General features: G+C 40.4%; 1 protein-coding gene across 1 annotated transcript in view; it reads left to right on the plus strand.

Annotated features, from left to right (window-relative positions):
• Nucleotides 1-14,723, plus strand: part of LPCAT1 (lysophosphatidylcholine acyltransferase 1) — a 69,620-nt gene extending 54,897 nt beyond the window's left edge. The window contains exons 13-14 of the mRNA XM_054191641.1: nucleotides 543-681; nucleotides 5,275-14,723. Coding sequence (XP_054047616.1) covers nucleotides 543-681; nucleotides 5,275-5,459 — 324 coding nt within the window. The 3' untranslated portion in view covers nucleotides 5,460-14,723. The remainder of the gene's footprint in view (nucleotides 1-542; nucleotides 682-5,274) is intronic.
• Nucleotides 14,724-16,990: the final 2,267 nt, after the last annotated feature.

Consider the following 16,990-nt stretch of genomic DNA (forward strand, 5'->3'; position numbering starts at 1 on the left):
AGGCCCGTCATTTTATGAGGTAGGATTCTCCTGATTGGTACAACGCCATTTAGTTGTAGGCATTTTACGCAAACTGGCTGTTGGATGTTGGTCAAAGGAATCTTGAGTTTCACATCTGACCAAGTGGGAATGGTATCTGCTTTAGACTGACCTAAACGTATCTCCTGATTCCACAGACGCTTGGAGTTTGGACATACAACTCAATGGACTGCAAATTATTCTCGGTTACGTATCTGCAAAACATGTTAGTGTTAAACAGTCTTGTCTCTGAATGTCACTGAAATGCCAGTGGTTAGGCGTGTAAACATAGCGGGTTTTCTGAATATAGCAAGCTTTACTTTCTAAGCATACACAGGTGAACTAATAATCAATGGTGTCTTTTACCCAGATTAATCATAAATCCTTAGTAGGTCACATCAACCTGAAAGCAAGTAGAACTTCCAATACCAAATTTTAATTTTGCATAACTACTTAGTGTGGTACTGCTTATAGGAGGTAGCATTCAGCTTTGCAATGTTTTATCTTGCTGTCTTGATTCATAGCTGTACCAGTCAGAAAATGGAACTATAGTAGAAGAGGATTTAGCGCATATTCTGAAGACTGCCATGGGTGTGTCACAGATTAATGTTACACATCTCTTTAGAGCTGTAGATGAAGAAGAAGAAGGAGAGATTACATATGGTAAGTTTAAGTGGATCTGAACTGTCACAAAATGTCAGTTGTTTGAACTCATGTTGATATACAAAACAGTTATTTTTTTATTAAACTTTACCTTTTTTTTTAGTTGACTTCAATGATAAAAGCACTGCAGACAAAGTAAACTTGCATTTTAAAAAAAATATGTTTCGCCTTTAATGTAAGATTTCAAGTCTTTGTGTTTTCAGAGGTTTTCCCTTCCAGATTAAGTCAGGCAATAGCTAGATTCACCCTTTCACCATATTCTATTCTGTGACTTCCATGTATGTGAATATGTATTTTTAAGAAAGATATCTCTATCCTGTTTTGTCTCTTGGATCTGTTCCCCACTATTTCTGCTCTCCCAGAATATATGGGGATGTAAGATTTTCTACTCCCATAATAATTTCTCAACGTGTTTGAAAAATAAGTCACGAGTGTGTGGGGGGGGAGAAATGAGGGGGTATTAACCAGGCTGCTCAGTATCTAGTCTGTAATGCAGGTGATATGGAGGCGAGAGTTGCATTTGAAAAATTGAGACCTGGGTGAATAGATTATGCTGGGAATCAAAGTACTTGTGTGTTACTGCATAAAAGATGAAGAATCTGAAGTAAGGGTCTAAATTTAGTTGTATCATTTAAGTATGAACTGAGTTGTTGATAGTCAACATATCACATATCTTCAGTAGAAGTGCTTATGACAGGCCCTAGTTGTTTTCCTTCAGGATAATCAGTATGTATTTAATTTGTAAAAAATCTTACAAATTAAGACCATCAGTGTTAGTAAATTACAGTTTCTACAGTAGTAATTCCTCTGTTTCAATCATACAATATCTATGTAAAGCTTCAACTACAGAGCTCTTCTAGAGGTCTTGGAATGAGTGTCATTGCCACTGCCTTTCCCTTTTCGCCTGATTGCTATGTCTTACCTCCTTGATATTCCAGCTGTACTACCCCTTTCCTTTCTGTACCTCTCATCTGTCATGTCCCCAGCATTTCCATGTCCATCCTATGGTATTGCCTTTTTCCTGCCTATCTCTGTTGCATCTTCTTTCCCAACTCATTTGGGCAGTGACTCAACTCTTCCTCCCTCCCCTCCCCATCACCAGCTTCAAAAATACCAGCACAGAATCTTAAGCTGATAAGCCTAGCGGAACTCTAATTTTGGCACACGTCATCGTTTGAGAACAGCTAAATTTGAAATAGTGTACAAGTGAACTCAGACCAGTTCATGTGAGTTACCAAAGAATTCATATTTTGATATCCATCTTTAATAGTACTTAGTTGCTTTTAGGGGAAGAGCAGGGTATGTTCCCATCACAAGAAGTTGTGGACCACTGAGCCACAGTACTGGTCTCCGAACTGCTTAGCTCTCATTTTCACTATCTTATTTCCTGTAGTCAAGAGTAGTCCTTTGTGAGGCTACACAAAGTAGGATGGTGTTTACATCATTTCCTTGAAACTTTACATGGATCTTTTTGCTGAGAGAGGTGCTCATTTTATATTATAAACATTGCACTAAGATTTTAACATATCTGAAAGCTTAATAATAAGAATAAATGTCCAATTTATTGTGATAGAGAATTAGAAGATGAAAATAAAATTTTGATATTGCATTTCTGCCTTGAAAGTTATTGCTATCGATATTCAATATCTTGCCTTTCCTGAGAATACGTGAAATTTCCACACGCTCAATTTGTTGTAATTAAATACTGAGAACAGACAGGTGAAAAACTTGCAGAGTACACCTTTTCTGAAGGCATTGTCCCTGAGAAATCAGAACTTTGTATCTGGTGGAAGAATGCTGAGATTACTTTGGATACACGCAGCAGAGGGGTGTGCTCACAAGCTCCTTCTTTCTAGGCTGTTGGAATGGGAAGCAGGAATATTAACTCTTCAGTCATACTTGTAAGAACAAAAAATAAAATATTCAAAGTATCAAACATAAATTGCCGCACATATAGCGGAGTCCTTGAAGCCGGAGATCTCATCCCAAAGAAAAGGCTTAGGTTGCAGGTAAACAGAATAATCAATAGCAAAATTGAGGTTGTGGATCTGAATTGTTAGAAGTCTGGATTCTTGTTGCATGTTGGAAAATAACACTGGTTGCCAGAGATCGTGTATCAGTTCTCTTGAGCAGTGTGCTGTTGGCTTAACTGTTTAGATACACCTTGATTCCAAAGCTCATACTTTCACTGTAATCTAGAGAGAGGCAAGATTTCTCAGTCTTAAAACATGATTCTGGAGAATTTGAGTAGGTTTGGTAGGTGGGCATTGTGAATTCTGGGAAACTCTCCACCTGCTCTTGATAGACAAATGATGACTGTAGAAGTTTCTGAAGACTGCCGTGCTTGCTGGTAACAAGAAGAAAAGGGGGGATTGGCAGTGTTTTGAAAATCCGTATGGATGAATCTTCCAAGAAGAAGAATTATTTGTTCTGTAAAACGTAGTATCCTTACCTAGATTAACCACAGGATTATCCTGTTAAGTTCCCATACACTAAAGTAATGATGTAGCTGAAGGGGAACAAAAACTAGAGAAGATTCATGAACATAGAGCTTAAATTTATGAACGTAGATTTTTCTGAATTTATTTTCTGAAAAGATACAGTAGCTTTTTGAAGAAATACTTAGAATGGCATCTACAGTAAATATTCTAGTCTTTGCCATGCAAAAAGGATTGTGCTTAATGTGACTATAAGAGCATCTTTGGTACTGTTGGCTGAAACTTTATACTTGTCTTACCTTAGTTGGGCTAACTGTCAGAATGACCTTTCCTAAAAAAGGCTTTTTTTTCATGGTCATTAATATGATGCACACGCTATATGCGTAGTTACAAAAAGGAATGGATTCTTGGGATGGGCTTAAAGCATCCCTGTGACAAAAGGGGAAGGCTTTCATGTTCCTGCTGCAGATCAGATCTAGTTAAGGCTCATAGCTGATTGCTCTCTCCTTGTTAGCTGCAGAAAAACAATCTACTCAGTTGGATTCACTGAACATGCTTAACTGATTCTGATGAATCAGTTTGCACTTAAGTGTTTCTAATATATTATTGCAACTACTGCCACTGATAAATATTTTAAATATGAAAGTTCTACGTTTCCTTCTCGGAAAAAGTCAGGTGCATAGCATTCTTTGCTATGAGATTATATTTTTTTAAAAAAGTTGAACTTGCATTAAATACTATGAAAAGAAAAAGTTTCGCTGTGTGCATTTTCAAACATTTAAGATTTTCTTCCCCCCCCGAAGACTTTATTATTTACATGATCAATCAGCCTGTTGTACATACAGGTTTTTCAGCATAGATGGTAGTGTTGTTTTTCATGGCCTGAACATCATCAGCTTTTGTTGAAGGTACAGGGTCCAAAATACTTTAGATCCATGTAAACTGCGGATAAAGGCTACCCAGTTTTTTGTTTGTGGAAGGATGAAGTTATGTTTATTGCATTCTTTCCACCTATCCCTTTGCAACAGTTCAGGGTCAGGGTTGACCTACAACTTCAGTGCCTCTGTGAGCCAAGTGACATTCCCTTAACCTTTGGAATATTGAGAAAAACATGTCATCTCAGAGGAGGGTGGCAGAAGGAAAGCTGGGGGAGTTCCCTTCTTCCGCACCAGACCAGTTGTACCAGGAGGAGCTGGGCTTCCCTCCTCTGAAATGCTCTTTTGACTGTCATCTGTGCTGCGCTCCAGGGAACTCACAGCATCCTCTCATTATGAGCTCTTCTGGGATAACACAGCGAATTTGAGTGGGCTGTACATGATACACTGTAGGTGACTGAGGCAGTGACAGCGTTTACATCCAGCTTTTTCCAGTGTCAGTTACATTGTCAGAACAGCTTATTTTGACTCAGATCCTGTACAGTATCTTGTGTTCAAATCATGTCTGAATAAACAGTTGTATTGGCAGACTGTAACAAGGCTTCAACGTCTGATTTTACATCTTGATGTTAAGGTTTTCTCACTCCCCCAAGAGCTAATCTTTCTCTTCTTATTGTCTTACTAGTATCCAGCATTAAAATCAGTTTTTTTCATAATGTTACAAATTAATTATCTTCTCACAGTATTATTCTCTAAAATATTAGGACTTTTGACATGCTGAAATCTTGAAAGCGGAAGGCAGCAATGACAGCTACTGTTAGGGTAAAGAGAATTATGAGTGCGAAGCATTAAAGGTCACATTTGCAAAAGACTTCCCAGATTTCAAGAAATGACTGCTCTTGCTGTTTACTGTTCCTCGGTTTGGAGGGCTTCTGCCCTTCCCGCAGTGAACAGCAAGATGCTCTATCAATCAGGGCATGTGGTGCTCCTCATGCATTTTAATGCAAATCTGAGCCTGTTCAGCCCTTCGCCATAGAAGCTAAGCTCTGGTCTGAAGTGTTTTAAGAGAGCTTAAATAACTCTTTGCAGCATCTTGGCTCTGGGGATGTGGTAAACTTCTGCTGAGAAGCTAAAACAAGCGAGGGGGATAGCATTATGTTAACTGCTGCTATTTTTCTCCAAAGTGGTCGTGTGATTATATGTGTGTAAGTATTCAAATTTAGCATCCTTGTGTTTCAAAGAGCTGATTCTGTGTAACAACAATTTTTATTTTTTTTTAGATGACTTCTACAGATTTGCTGAATTGCACCCACACTTTGCAGAAGACTATCTCTATGCTGATCAGCTGGGAGATGAGAGTGGCATGGAGACTTCATCTCTTTCTGCTCCTAATGGTATCTGTACTGACTTCAGCCCTGACAACACTGAAGATAAAAACAAACCCCTGCAGAAGAAACTGAATTAACACTACAACTGTTACCTTCCTCTCCTGGTGAGAGGATTGTCTTTTCTTGGGATTTTCATAAGTCACTCCAACTATACAACAAATACAGTTTTGTGTGTGAAAGTTCTTCTACCTTAATACCGTTCTTTGAATCATATGTGCTACATTTAACAACATGTTCCAGGTTACTTTGGGGAAGGTGTTTTTATTATTTTCTTTTTTTTTCAAAAAGGTCTTTGAAAGGCAAAAATGTGAATGTGCTTCATTATTAATGTTCATATTTAAAAGGAAGCGGCACACTTATTTATATTCCATTGGCTAGTTTCATGTACAAAGTGTCGCACAAACTGTGCATGTGTAAAGAAACTGTAGCTACTATGGTGTTAAGTGCACTTTGGTGATTAGTGTTTCCCTAGTTACGGGGATGTTTATTTGGGGCCAAACTTTGCTGTCCATATTTGCATAGTCAGTCTTGTTGATTTCAGTGGGATTATTCTCTTGAGCAAGGCAAGCATATTTTGGCCCTTTGTTTTGGTTTGAGTGAGCAGTTTGGAAACAAAAATGCAAAAACTTGCTAAGGATTACTTTTTATTGTTGAATGGCAAAATTGTTTCTCTTTCAGTCTCTTCCATGGTAGAATGAAAAGGAAAGGCTCCCTTACCCCTCACCCCAACACTTTTCTACTGTAATCTTTCGGATGCAATTAAACTTGAATTTTTTTCCAAACTGACATGCCACATACTATCTGCAAATATGTGACAAAACTCTGCTTTTTTTCTTATAATCAGTTCAAATCATGTCCACACAACATCTAAATGGGAGACATTTACACAATGTATTTAATCTCTGTTTATCAGGAATCACAGGTTTCTTTTGTAGCAAGCCTGTATATACAGATAACTTAGCATGTTACTGTTATGGAAACTTTATTGTATCAGCACAAGTTTGAAAAGGTTGCAGTGACTTCAGAGGCCAAGCCAGCAACAAGTTGCAGAACATCCTGAAGACAGAACTGCTAGTTAAATCTCTATAGCAACGTTAACTATACTGCATGTATTTTCTTATCTCTCCTTTTGTAAAGCCAGATGCCTTAATTACCAATGGAGGTCTCAAAGAAAAATTTAAATTATTATAAAACCACAGAGCTTCACTGATTAGGAAATGTGACAAAAGCCACAAGGAGTAGGAAGGAGGAGACTGTTACAAAATAACTCTGATGGCAGCTCTACTTCCAAACAAACAAAAATTACTTTCAGGTCATTTTTGTGACTAATTTTATAGGGCTGCACTAAAATATGATGCTTTTGTGATTGGAAAACTGTTGAGATTTGAATCTTCCACTTGTTAGAGTGATTTAAAACTAGATTTGAAAGGCGGGGGGGGGTTAGCAGAAGGAAAGGAAATGTGTTTGCACCAAATGCCTTTATTACTATTTTTTAAATAGCAGGAGCTATTTTAAAGCTCATTAGGGTATTGGAATGTGTCCTTAGAAATCCCTAACTGTACGTGGCAAGTCTCCAAACTGAAACTGGCTTTAAGAGAAAGGGTATGGGGAAAAAAAAAATGTAAGAAATTATGCTTTCTGTGGGGTATGTGGACGTAGGTCTTCATTTGGAGATAATAATTAAACTTTTGATTTATCTGTGTAACACATGCCAAGCTGACAGGGCTGTAGCAGACTGGCAGACAAGATTTGAGTTAAAACTGATCATGAAAAATAGGAGAAATGGTTTGGAAAAATAAGGCATGTAAGGAATTACACTTAGGTAGGAATAGTCAGCTGCACAAACGGAGGAGGGAGTGGGTGTTACTGCATAAAACATCTTGGGGCAGGGATGGTACAGAGTGTGACAAACTGAGCACCGTTAACACATTGCTGCAGAGAAGATACTCGTTATGGTGGGATGCATCAACAGTGTAGCCCGTGAGAAGTGTGGTGGTATTTCTGCGTTACCAAGGTGTGATAAGGCCTACCCTGAAGTACCTGCCCATGCTGGGACACTTGAGAAAGATGGGGAGTACCTGGATAGAGTCTGGAGGACAGAAGACACTCAAAGAGGAAAAAAGAGAGAGATTAAAAGAAGTATTAATCCAAAGAAGAGGAGACTGAAGGAAGGTGTGAAAACGGTCTTCAAATATGGAAAAAGTTGCTATAGAGAAGATAGGAGCAGTCTTTTCTCCATGTGGATGGCAAATACAGGCTATTCATTTAAAAGGCAAATTAAGCATTAGGAAAATTTCCTTACAATACACCTAGTTAAGCTAAGGAGAATGGGTTATTCCAGGTGGGGTGAGGAGCCTTCTTTCACTGAAGGTTTTGAAAACACTTGATTTTGTTGATCGTGCCCCAGGGTCATAGGGATACATCCTGAGGTCTACTTTCTGTGATTATACAGAATGTATTTTAGTTGGTATGTAAGGGAGGAAGGCACATGAACTGTGGCCTGGGCGTATCGCCATCTCCTCTGCAAGACTTTTTTACCTCAAACCAGGACAGGCATGTGGCTCAAGCTGACTTTCTTAAAGTAGTTGTCTTTTGCTTTGTACGTGAGCTTGGGAATCTGAGAATTTCAGAGTGCAGGGGATGAGATAGAGTTCCCTGAGACATGTATCTGAAAAGAAGAAAAAAGGTAAGCTTAGTATCCCGTGGACAACTTTGGGGTGAGAGAAGCTCCAGAGGAAGAGATGTTCCATTCACACCTGTGAAAGAGCAAAGCAAGCTGATTGAAATTAGCTAAATAGGAGCGTGCCTAATTTGTACGTATGCTGTGTGTAGCTTGGGGATCCATCTTCTGAAAACCAAAGGGTTCGTTTGGTTTCCTACCTGTTTTGGTGAGGGAGATGTTTTCTAGTTGTGGTGAGTGTAACGACTGCCCTTGAGTGCAGCTAAGCTGTGCAGAGTGCTTGGGCTGACGGGCGCTGCCGCCTGCAGTAGATGGGCCCTTAGACAGAGGCCACACTGTGTGGTGAAGAGGCACTGGAAGTCATGTGTGGCAGTGATTTCGGTCCAGAGCTGCTGCTGAAGGACAGTGTGCAGCGCCTTGTTTGCTTGGTGAGCAAGTACTCTTGGTGGAAACAACCATTTAAAAACCAACCAAACAAAAAAACCCAAACCACGCACACAAAACATCACTTAGATTCTGTAATGAATTGCGGTGCTCCCTCTTTTATGAGGCTGTTGAACGAGGTAGAGACGTAACAGGATGAATTATAGGGTGAAGTCCTGATCAGGCTGCATGGAAGCATTACTAGATCACACATAATGTCAGAAAAGCTGAGATTAATTGATATAGTTTAGGTGACTTGCATCTGTAGGATATAAGACTGTAATATTAGGCTGCCTCGTAGTAGTAGGGTGGTAAACTTGTGGCTTTCTTGAGGGCTGAGCCCTGTAAGACACTGCATGGCTGCAGCAATGTTCATTACAGCTCACCTAGCAAACTCTGGCTGCTGAAATGTTTCAGTAGTTCCACATAATTAGCCTTTTGAAAAGGCAGCGGACCATGGAACAGCTGGGTTGTGACAGCCAAGTTTCAGTGGCTTCCTTTCCCCTCCACCAAGCCCTGACATGTAAATGCTTTCAATTAAAGTATCACAACTTTTACAAACACATTGTTTTATTTTAACTGGCGATATCAACAGCCCCTAAATTTACAGGGAGACATATGAAGAGATTACTTCAGTTCTTTGCAACAATTTAACTTAATAAATGGTCCTTACTCCAAAAAAATCCTGGAGTGTGAAGGCATTTGACGTTTCTGAATGAGCATTTTATCACTTTTATGCAATACTGCCATCCCTTGCCAGTACAGCTCTTGCATCGGACTGAAATTCTATATATTGTATGAGACACCCAGCCAAAGCTTTGCTATTCTGTTATTGTTGAAGAAGTATACTCTGTATTTTGAATGTATTTAAAGTAACGCAGAAAATCATGAAATCCAAGACATTTAAAAAGTCTTTTTTTAATTATTTTTATTTTTTGCTTCATTTATATTTCTTCACACATAATAAAAACCCCACTAAAAGCGTGCAAAAATTTCAAAGGTGCGAAGCGTGTTTAAACCACAGCAGGGCACGTGCTATTAGAGATTCCTCGGGAGTCCGCTGCTGGAGGCAGATACACTTAAAAGGCGGTACAGGCAATCTGTAAGCCTTTATGGAAAATTGGGTTGTACGCCTAATTTTTGTGCCAGTGAATTACACTGTACGTTTTGATGTATTTATTGTGGCTAGGCTAATCTCCCTGTGATAAAAAGCAGCCAGGCTTGTGTGTGTGTGTTTGCTAATCCCACTTGGAAGGTGTAAATCCTTAAGTCACAAAGGTTGAGGAGGAGACACGTGTGCAGTAAGGAAGTGATGCAACCTCTTCAGTGGCAAAGCCCACGGAAGTAAATAGTTTTATACGTAGCTGTTTATTAATGTTTTCATGCAAACTCAATAGGTTTGTTTGCTAGTTTAAGCATTGGGCTGGATGGAATGTGTCTTTTACTCATTAATAAGTAGTAAATGTTTTTCCAGAAGAGGGATCGTTGCACTTTAACATTTGCATAGCTTGATAAATTTTCTAAAGCAGATGTATTTGTATTCATTTATGAGTTCCCTTACAAGGCCATCTTTGGTATTGCCATTAAGTTATTTTTCCTATTTCGTATTATCATGCAGTAAATACAGCTTTTTGTGTTGACTGCTTCAGTCACATTCTGCTCTTCGCTCCTTCAAAAATGTCGTTCTCCCTTAAAAAAAGATGGGGGGGGGGGAAGACTCAGGTTCTGCAGCTTGTATTCTTTGAGTGCCGTGTGCTGTAGATCCCGTGATCTCAGAAAAAGTATATAAACGCAGCTTTGCGTATATTATGGGCCTGAACTAGGATGCAAAAAAACCCAAAACAATCTGATAAATTTAACTAAGTGTAATTTTGCTTCAGGTCAGACTGCGTCTTATAAGACCTTCTGAAGTGTTGCATTTTGCTCAATGTGAAGCCTCTGCTTTTTTCTAGCAGCACTTTCATGAGTGTCCTAGCATTAAGAAATTACAAATGTGTTGGCCAAGAGTTTTACATGAGCAAAATCTAAGCTCAACTCCTAAACTCATATTGAAGGACAGAAGTTCCCCGTGAACCAAGCGCTTCGGAGGGCTTGTTATTTTCTAGGTATCTGAACTTCAGCTAATTTGGAAAACTTCAATTACCTGGTTAATGTGGCTAGATCCTTTACAAAAAAAAAAAAAAGAAAAGGAAAGAAGAAGGGTAGGTCCAACAGTTTGAAATGGAAAGTAAGAATTTGTAACCAGTGCCACTGATAATTATTAATTAAATAATCAGTCCAGCAAAACCACAAGATCTGTTTCACAGATGAGCAGGAAGACTGAGGTTGTCATTCAGGTAATTTGGCGGTCCCAGCTAAGTAGAAATTAAGCCAGCGGTTCTTCATCCAGAGGATGATACCTTGAAGATCCTGCAGCATCTTGTATCCCAATAATGTTTGGGTTACGGACAGCACAGTTTCATGTGCTCTCCCTGCCTTTTTCCTATGGAGACTGGAAAAAAGTATTCACATCGTGACAGGAAACTTGTAAGACCTCCTTAGAGGTAAAATCCTCCAGCACCCACCACCTCAGAGGAACAGACACGATCGTTCTGTGCTATAGCTGAGGCAGTGAACTGGGTGCACATGTTAGTCGTGGTGGTGGCGACGGGCGTAAACGGTACAATATTGAGGTAAAACTACTGAGGGAATGCAGCAGCAACGAGATCGTCCCTTAGACGTGCCTGGACTTGCGTCTGTGAATATTTCCTGCATTTCATAGTGATGAAGGCAGTTTCTTTCTCTAGGAAACCTCTCAGGTTTATTTCAAGATATTAATTATTTTGTTTTTTACAAGCGGAGGGATTTGTTTTGTAGAAAACGTCTTCTTTTTCCCCAGATGGTATCATGTGCTTTATCATGGCTAATGGGATTAAATCCAAGTGGGTGACACCAAGAGAGCAGAGGATTTAAGAGGCTTATAAAACGGAGGGGTTATGTTTCTGTGAAATACACCAAGGCCTTTTCACAGCAATTGACACTCCACCGAAATTGTCTTGCAAGTTCGTTAGGCAAAATAATTTTAGTAGTTGTGTGAGGGCAGCGGCTGCTTGTTCCATTTTCTTTTGCAAAGTGGCAGAGTAGAGTGCTCCTGTGCAGGGTGACTGCGGGAGGCCATCTGTAACCGGTACAGACTTACTTGGTTTTTAAATGATGAGTCTCTTGGGAATGGAAACAGTAGAATCACCTTGGCATAGATTGCACCTGAGTAAGTTATTCTAGTAGTTAACTTATTTGGTTTGGGGTTGGTTTGGTTGGGTTTTTTTGCCAACACAGTTGTCGTTGTTCTTTATTCTGAGCTAAATTGCACTGGGCCTTACGAACATCTTATTTGAGGTCAGCTCGGGGATCTCAGAAGAGGTGCTGTACCATAATCTGTGGATGTAGCGCTAAGCTTCCGTTCTTCCACTTTGGCCCAAAAATGTTAGAAGCAAGAGAGAAAAAGTCATAATGACTTTTGTAGTTTTAATTATGAACAGGGTGTTGTTTGAGAGTGCCAGTTCTGAGCCAAAGAGTCAGCTGGAGGAAAAACCAGGCTGAGCTTCTGGTCCTGAACCAGCAAGTGGTAAAGCCCATCAAGGCTGGCGTGGCAGCAACGCTGTCACCGTGCAGCTGGCCTTTTCCCACAGCAAAGAAGGATCTTTTCTGCCCCTTGGGCTGGTGAGTTCAGTTTTCTGTAGCCCTAGCTCTTGCTTGTGCTGTCTGTTCCTTGCAGCTGTGCTGCAGCCTGAGGGAGGCCTCGCGGCCTCTTAAGCTGAAGTGACATTGGTGGACTCTTCTCCCTGAGCCATAAGGAGCTGGTGAATATTGAAGTGGCGTTCTGGGAATGCCACCCAAAACTAAGGGCCCGTGTTCTGCTTTAGCAATTTCCTTTTCCCACGCTGTAACCATTGCAGGTGTGTCCAGGTGACAGCAGGTCTGAAAGGGCTCATGAGATTCTCCTTGTTCCCTATGAACAATAAGAAATTAAATTTAGAAATAAAAATAGATTAAATTGGATTGACTTCCGACTCCCTACGTCCCTTTCAGTATGTGCCTGTTTCCTTCCAAGTTCCAAATGCAGCATCGATAAATGTGGTTGGAAACAAAGTCTCCTCATGGATACTGAGGAAAGCAGAAGCTCTGACACTTTTCATCCTACCATGGTACTGGAAATGAAATTCATCTGACGATAGGTTATTTCTAAGTCTATGAATGTATATGGGAGAAAAACCCAAATACATGGCTCTTATTCACTATCCAGCATGAAGACAATTTTGTACTTTAAATGCTAAAGAAATAAACTTGTAAAGATCTTGTATGCCCTAAGTATATATATTTTGTCCTATGTTTTCTTTTATAATGAATTTCAAGCAAATATTTCTTATATTTCAGAAGGGAGGTTTAGGTTAGCCAGGGCTGTACTTTCCAGACTACAAAAGCAGTTTTTAAGTGAACATGTAAAAATGAAATTGTATTTTTAAACATGTGGATCAAGCATCCTTAAGTTAAACATTTCTCCTTAGCAATTGTATATACTTAGACAAAAAGCGAAACCGTTGCAGCTGCTCGTCTATAGTTGTTTGTGTTTGGTGGTTTGTTTATATTGCTTCCTCTAATTGCTCTAAGGGTGTTAAGAGCTCCGTGTCTGTCAGTAACATTAGAAATAGCAGTCAGAAGGACATTTCTTTAGAAGTGATAGATTTTGTTTCCCGGAGGAGGACCAAGACGAAGCATCTGCTACCTTTGTATCACGTGCTACACGATCTCAGTGTTGCGGCATTGTGCCGGGAAGTATTTGGCATCTGTTCAGTGGGACCACTTTCTAAACCTTTTTGTAATTCCCAGCATCTCTCCAGGTGTGCAAGACATTTCTGATTTGATTGCAGGTACTAGTTCATCTTTTTTTTTTTTTTCTTGGAAGAATAAAATTGAGTTTTCAACAAGCTGAGAAATAATTTAGGAAAAAATAAAAATGTTTTTGATCTCTTGAATTATTGTTAAACTTGCATTGAGGATATCGTTTATATATTTTGGAAAAAATATTGCTATGTTTTCGAATACAGTTGAGCATTTAAATGCAAAAGCAAAAAAAAAAAGTTAACCTTTTACATGATCAAATTTTGGAATTTTCTCTTACGGCTACTGAATCACAGTTAGGCACTGCCACGAGGAGGATGCTTTTAGTTGAAAACCGGTGCCGACAGAGCGGGAAGCTGTTTGGTGGGAACTCACTTGCAAGGTATTAACGCGCTTGTTCCATCAGCGGGCACAACTTGTGCTGGCTTCCAGGCTGCTCAGGCAGAGCTGGGGTGTTTCAAGACGCATATTGGCTGCGAGCTTTTTGTTATAATAGCCCTTGGATATGCGGTGTAAATCTGTAACGATACATAGTGCTACTGGAGGATGATAATAATCCGAATGCATTATTTTCTGCTGTAAATTTCCCTCCCTGTGGTATGTGTACATAGATATTACCTTTGCACTGACCTGACTATACTTCACAGCTGAAAAGCAAAAGCAAGTAAGTGTACTAAAGGTGGCTGTAGCTTGTGGTTCCAATTGGGGAAATACTCCTGCAGAACCAAAAGTATAGCTTCAGTGCTACAAATTTGATTTTTATATTTTTTATTAGCCTGCATGGAAGACTAAGGATAATATTTTTTAAAAAGGAACTTGGTTTTGTACATTTTTCAATGTTTAAAACTGTATGATTTAACATTACCTCTGAATACCAGTGATCAGTAAATTCTTAAAGGAAATACCTCACTTTGAGCATTCTTTTCTTGTTAGTTGTCCGATAGGTTGGAATGGTCAGTAGCGTGTGACGAAGCGAGCCATATGATGTAGACGCTTAAACTACGCTACGTGAGTCGTACGATGACTTGCTGAAAGGGAACTAAATGATACACTACAAGTGTTGATGTGCAGTATACAATCACGGCTCATTCTGCCCAACTGGACGTTTTCCTTATGAATGGCTTGTAAATTGAATTTTCAGCGTGAAGCCAAATTAAAAATGAAACAAAATATGTTTGGTTTCCTCTGGATTTATTTTTTTTCTTTTGGATTTTTTTATAAACAACAAAGTTTATAAGAAGGGAAAGGATACAAATCGTTGATTGTGAATGAATCCATGTACGTTTAGGCGTGCTTTGTTGATGTACGTTCTCTGTGGCAGGGTGTGTAGATCAGTGTTTGTTTACTTGATAACTAGCAGTATGAAATACAGGGGTTTAAGGGTTTTGTTTGGGTTTGGGGTTTTTTTGTGTGGGGGCGTGGGTTTTGGCTTGGTTACTGTTGTTTTGTTTTGCTTCGTTTCCCTCAAAAATGACAGAGATAGTGACTCCAGTTCTATTTTCTGTGTTTAAAGAAGAATATCAAAAGAACAAAAAAGGCTCAGAAAAGGGGCTCCAGAACAACTCTGGAGAACTAATCTGTCTAACTTAGACTGAAGTAGCTCTGGCTACTTTTATTTATCCAGGGAACAGACAAGAAGCAATCCAACACTCCAGATACCTACATACATGAGAAATTCGTAACAGAGGGTGGAGAAAGGCATAATGAGGTCCAGTGGGTATAAGAACCATTAATATGAACATTTTTAAGAATACAAATGAAGCACTGGGGAAATTTACCAGAGAAAAAATACACTCATCATAATATGAATATTTCAAGGGAAGTCTTGTTCATGTCTTTCTTCACGTTAGTCTCTAATTTCAAGTTATGGGGTGGAAGCAGGTTTTGAGTACGTTCTTTGGCCCAAGTCAGGTTAGCCACACAGTGGTTTGTGTGGAAGAACAGACATCTGTCGGTGACAGCAAATGCGTACAATTTCATTCTATGTAAGAAAAAAAACCTGAACACTGTGTATTTGTCCAAAACAAAATTTAATCTCATTATTTCTTCGTTCAGAGTTCTACTAGTGATGCAGCAATGTGGCGTGCTTTCTTATGAAGAAAATCTTGAAAACCTGAACCTTTTTTTGCTTAAATCTATTTTTCCTTTCTCTTCTGCTTTAAAATGCAAGTAATTTATTTGCTCTATACTTATGAAAGCAGATTACACTAGAAAATGTTTTAACTAATGCCAGAGGATGCTATCAAAAATGCAGTAAATTTTGACAAATGCTTATTCATTACAAAATGGCAGTGATTGACATAATTAATGAAACATTACAGATGTGTAAATGCACAAAATGCATGCACAATTTCTATCTTCCAAGGGTAAGGATTCCCCTACTCTGACATCATCTTTTTTTAACCCTGTTTTTCATAGACCCATAAAATGGTTTGGGTTGGAAGGGACCTTAAAGATCATCTAGTTCCAACCCCCCTGCCATGGGCAGGGACACCTCCCACTAGACCAGACCTGTCCTCATGGGAGAGGTGCTCCAGCCCTCTCATCATCTTCACAGGCCTCCTCTGGACTCACTCCAACAGGTCCATGTCCTTCTTGTGCTGAGGGCTCCAGAGCTGGACGCAGTACTCTAGGTGTGGTCTCACCAGAGCACAGTAGGAGGGGAAAATCACCTCCCTTGACCTGCTGGCCACACTTCTTTTGATGCAGCCCAGGATGTGGTTGGCTTTCTGGGCTGTTAGTGCACATTGCCGGCTCATGTTCAGCTTCTCATCCACCAACACCCCGAAGTCCTTCTCCTCAGGGCTGCTCTCAATCCATTCCCCACCCAGCCTGTTTTCCTGCTGCTTGCCAGGGTAGCGTGCGGCCCAACAGAGGCGACAGGCTATAGCCCTGGCTTTGCTTCTGTGCAGCAGCAGAGCCCTCCTCTGCTGCTCCTGCCACCGTGCTGCTTGGTTCAACAAGGCACCAGTGGGGTCTGAATCTGCAGCCAGCCCTTCCTCGTGGCTCTCCTTTCAGTGTCTTTTCAGGTGACGTGGTCTGCTGTTGTAGCAGCATGAGCCGCGAGCCCTCACATCATGCCGCCTTCTTCTTCCCCACCCTTGTCTTCCCTACTCTCTTCTGTTACTCTCCACTGCTTTCTTCACTTAAATAAGCTGTCCATCTTCACCTTCCCCTGCGTCGTGTAACGTGCATACAATAATGCCGCAGACTGCCCCTGCCCTTGTGCCTGTTTTCTCGCTCATGCCCACTTCTTCGCTCGTCTGCGTTGCGGGGAAACTCCCTGTTGTGCCACCTCGCTTGAGCTGCCGGGGCAGTCACCTCTAAGCCATGTTTGTGCCTTTTCTGCCCCCGCATACCTTCTGCCCAAAGCACTCGGCTGAGGTGCATCTGAGGTATGTACCTGCGTCACCACTTTCTCCTGGTTCATACCACCTGCACAGACAGATGAAGATCACAAGAAATAGTCCTTTTTTACTCCCAGGGCACAGCCTGGAAGAGCCTTCCCAGCTCCCTTGAGGGCCTGTGTTTGGTGGCTCAGGCCTGCGAGCACAGGGCGTGATGGACGGCCAGGCAGCAGCACTGCCCCTGGGCTACTTCCCTCACTCATGGATGGAGGGACACCGG

Source organism: Rissa tridactyla, chromosome 2, assembly GCF_028500815.1.
Source record: "Rissa tridactyla isolate bRisTri1 chromosome 2, bRisTri1.patW.cur.20221130, whole genome shotgun sequence".
In the NCBI taxonomy this organism is placed as follows: Eukaryota; Metazoa; Chordata; class Aves; order Charadriiformes; family Laridae; genus Rissa; species Rissa tridactyla.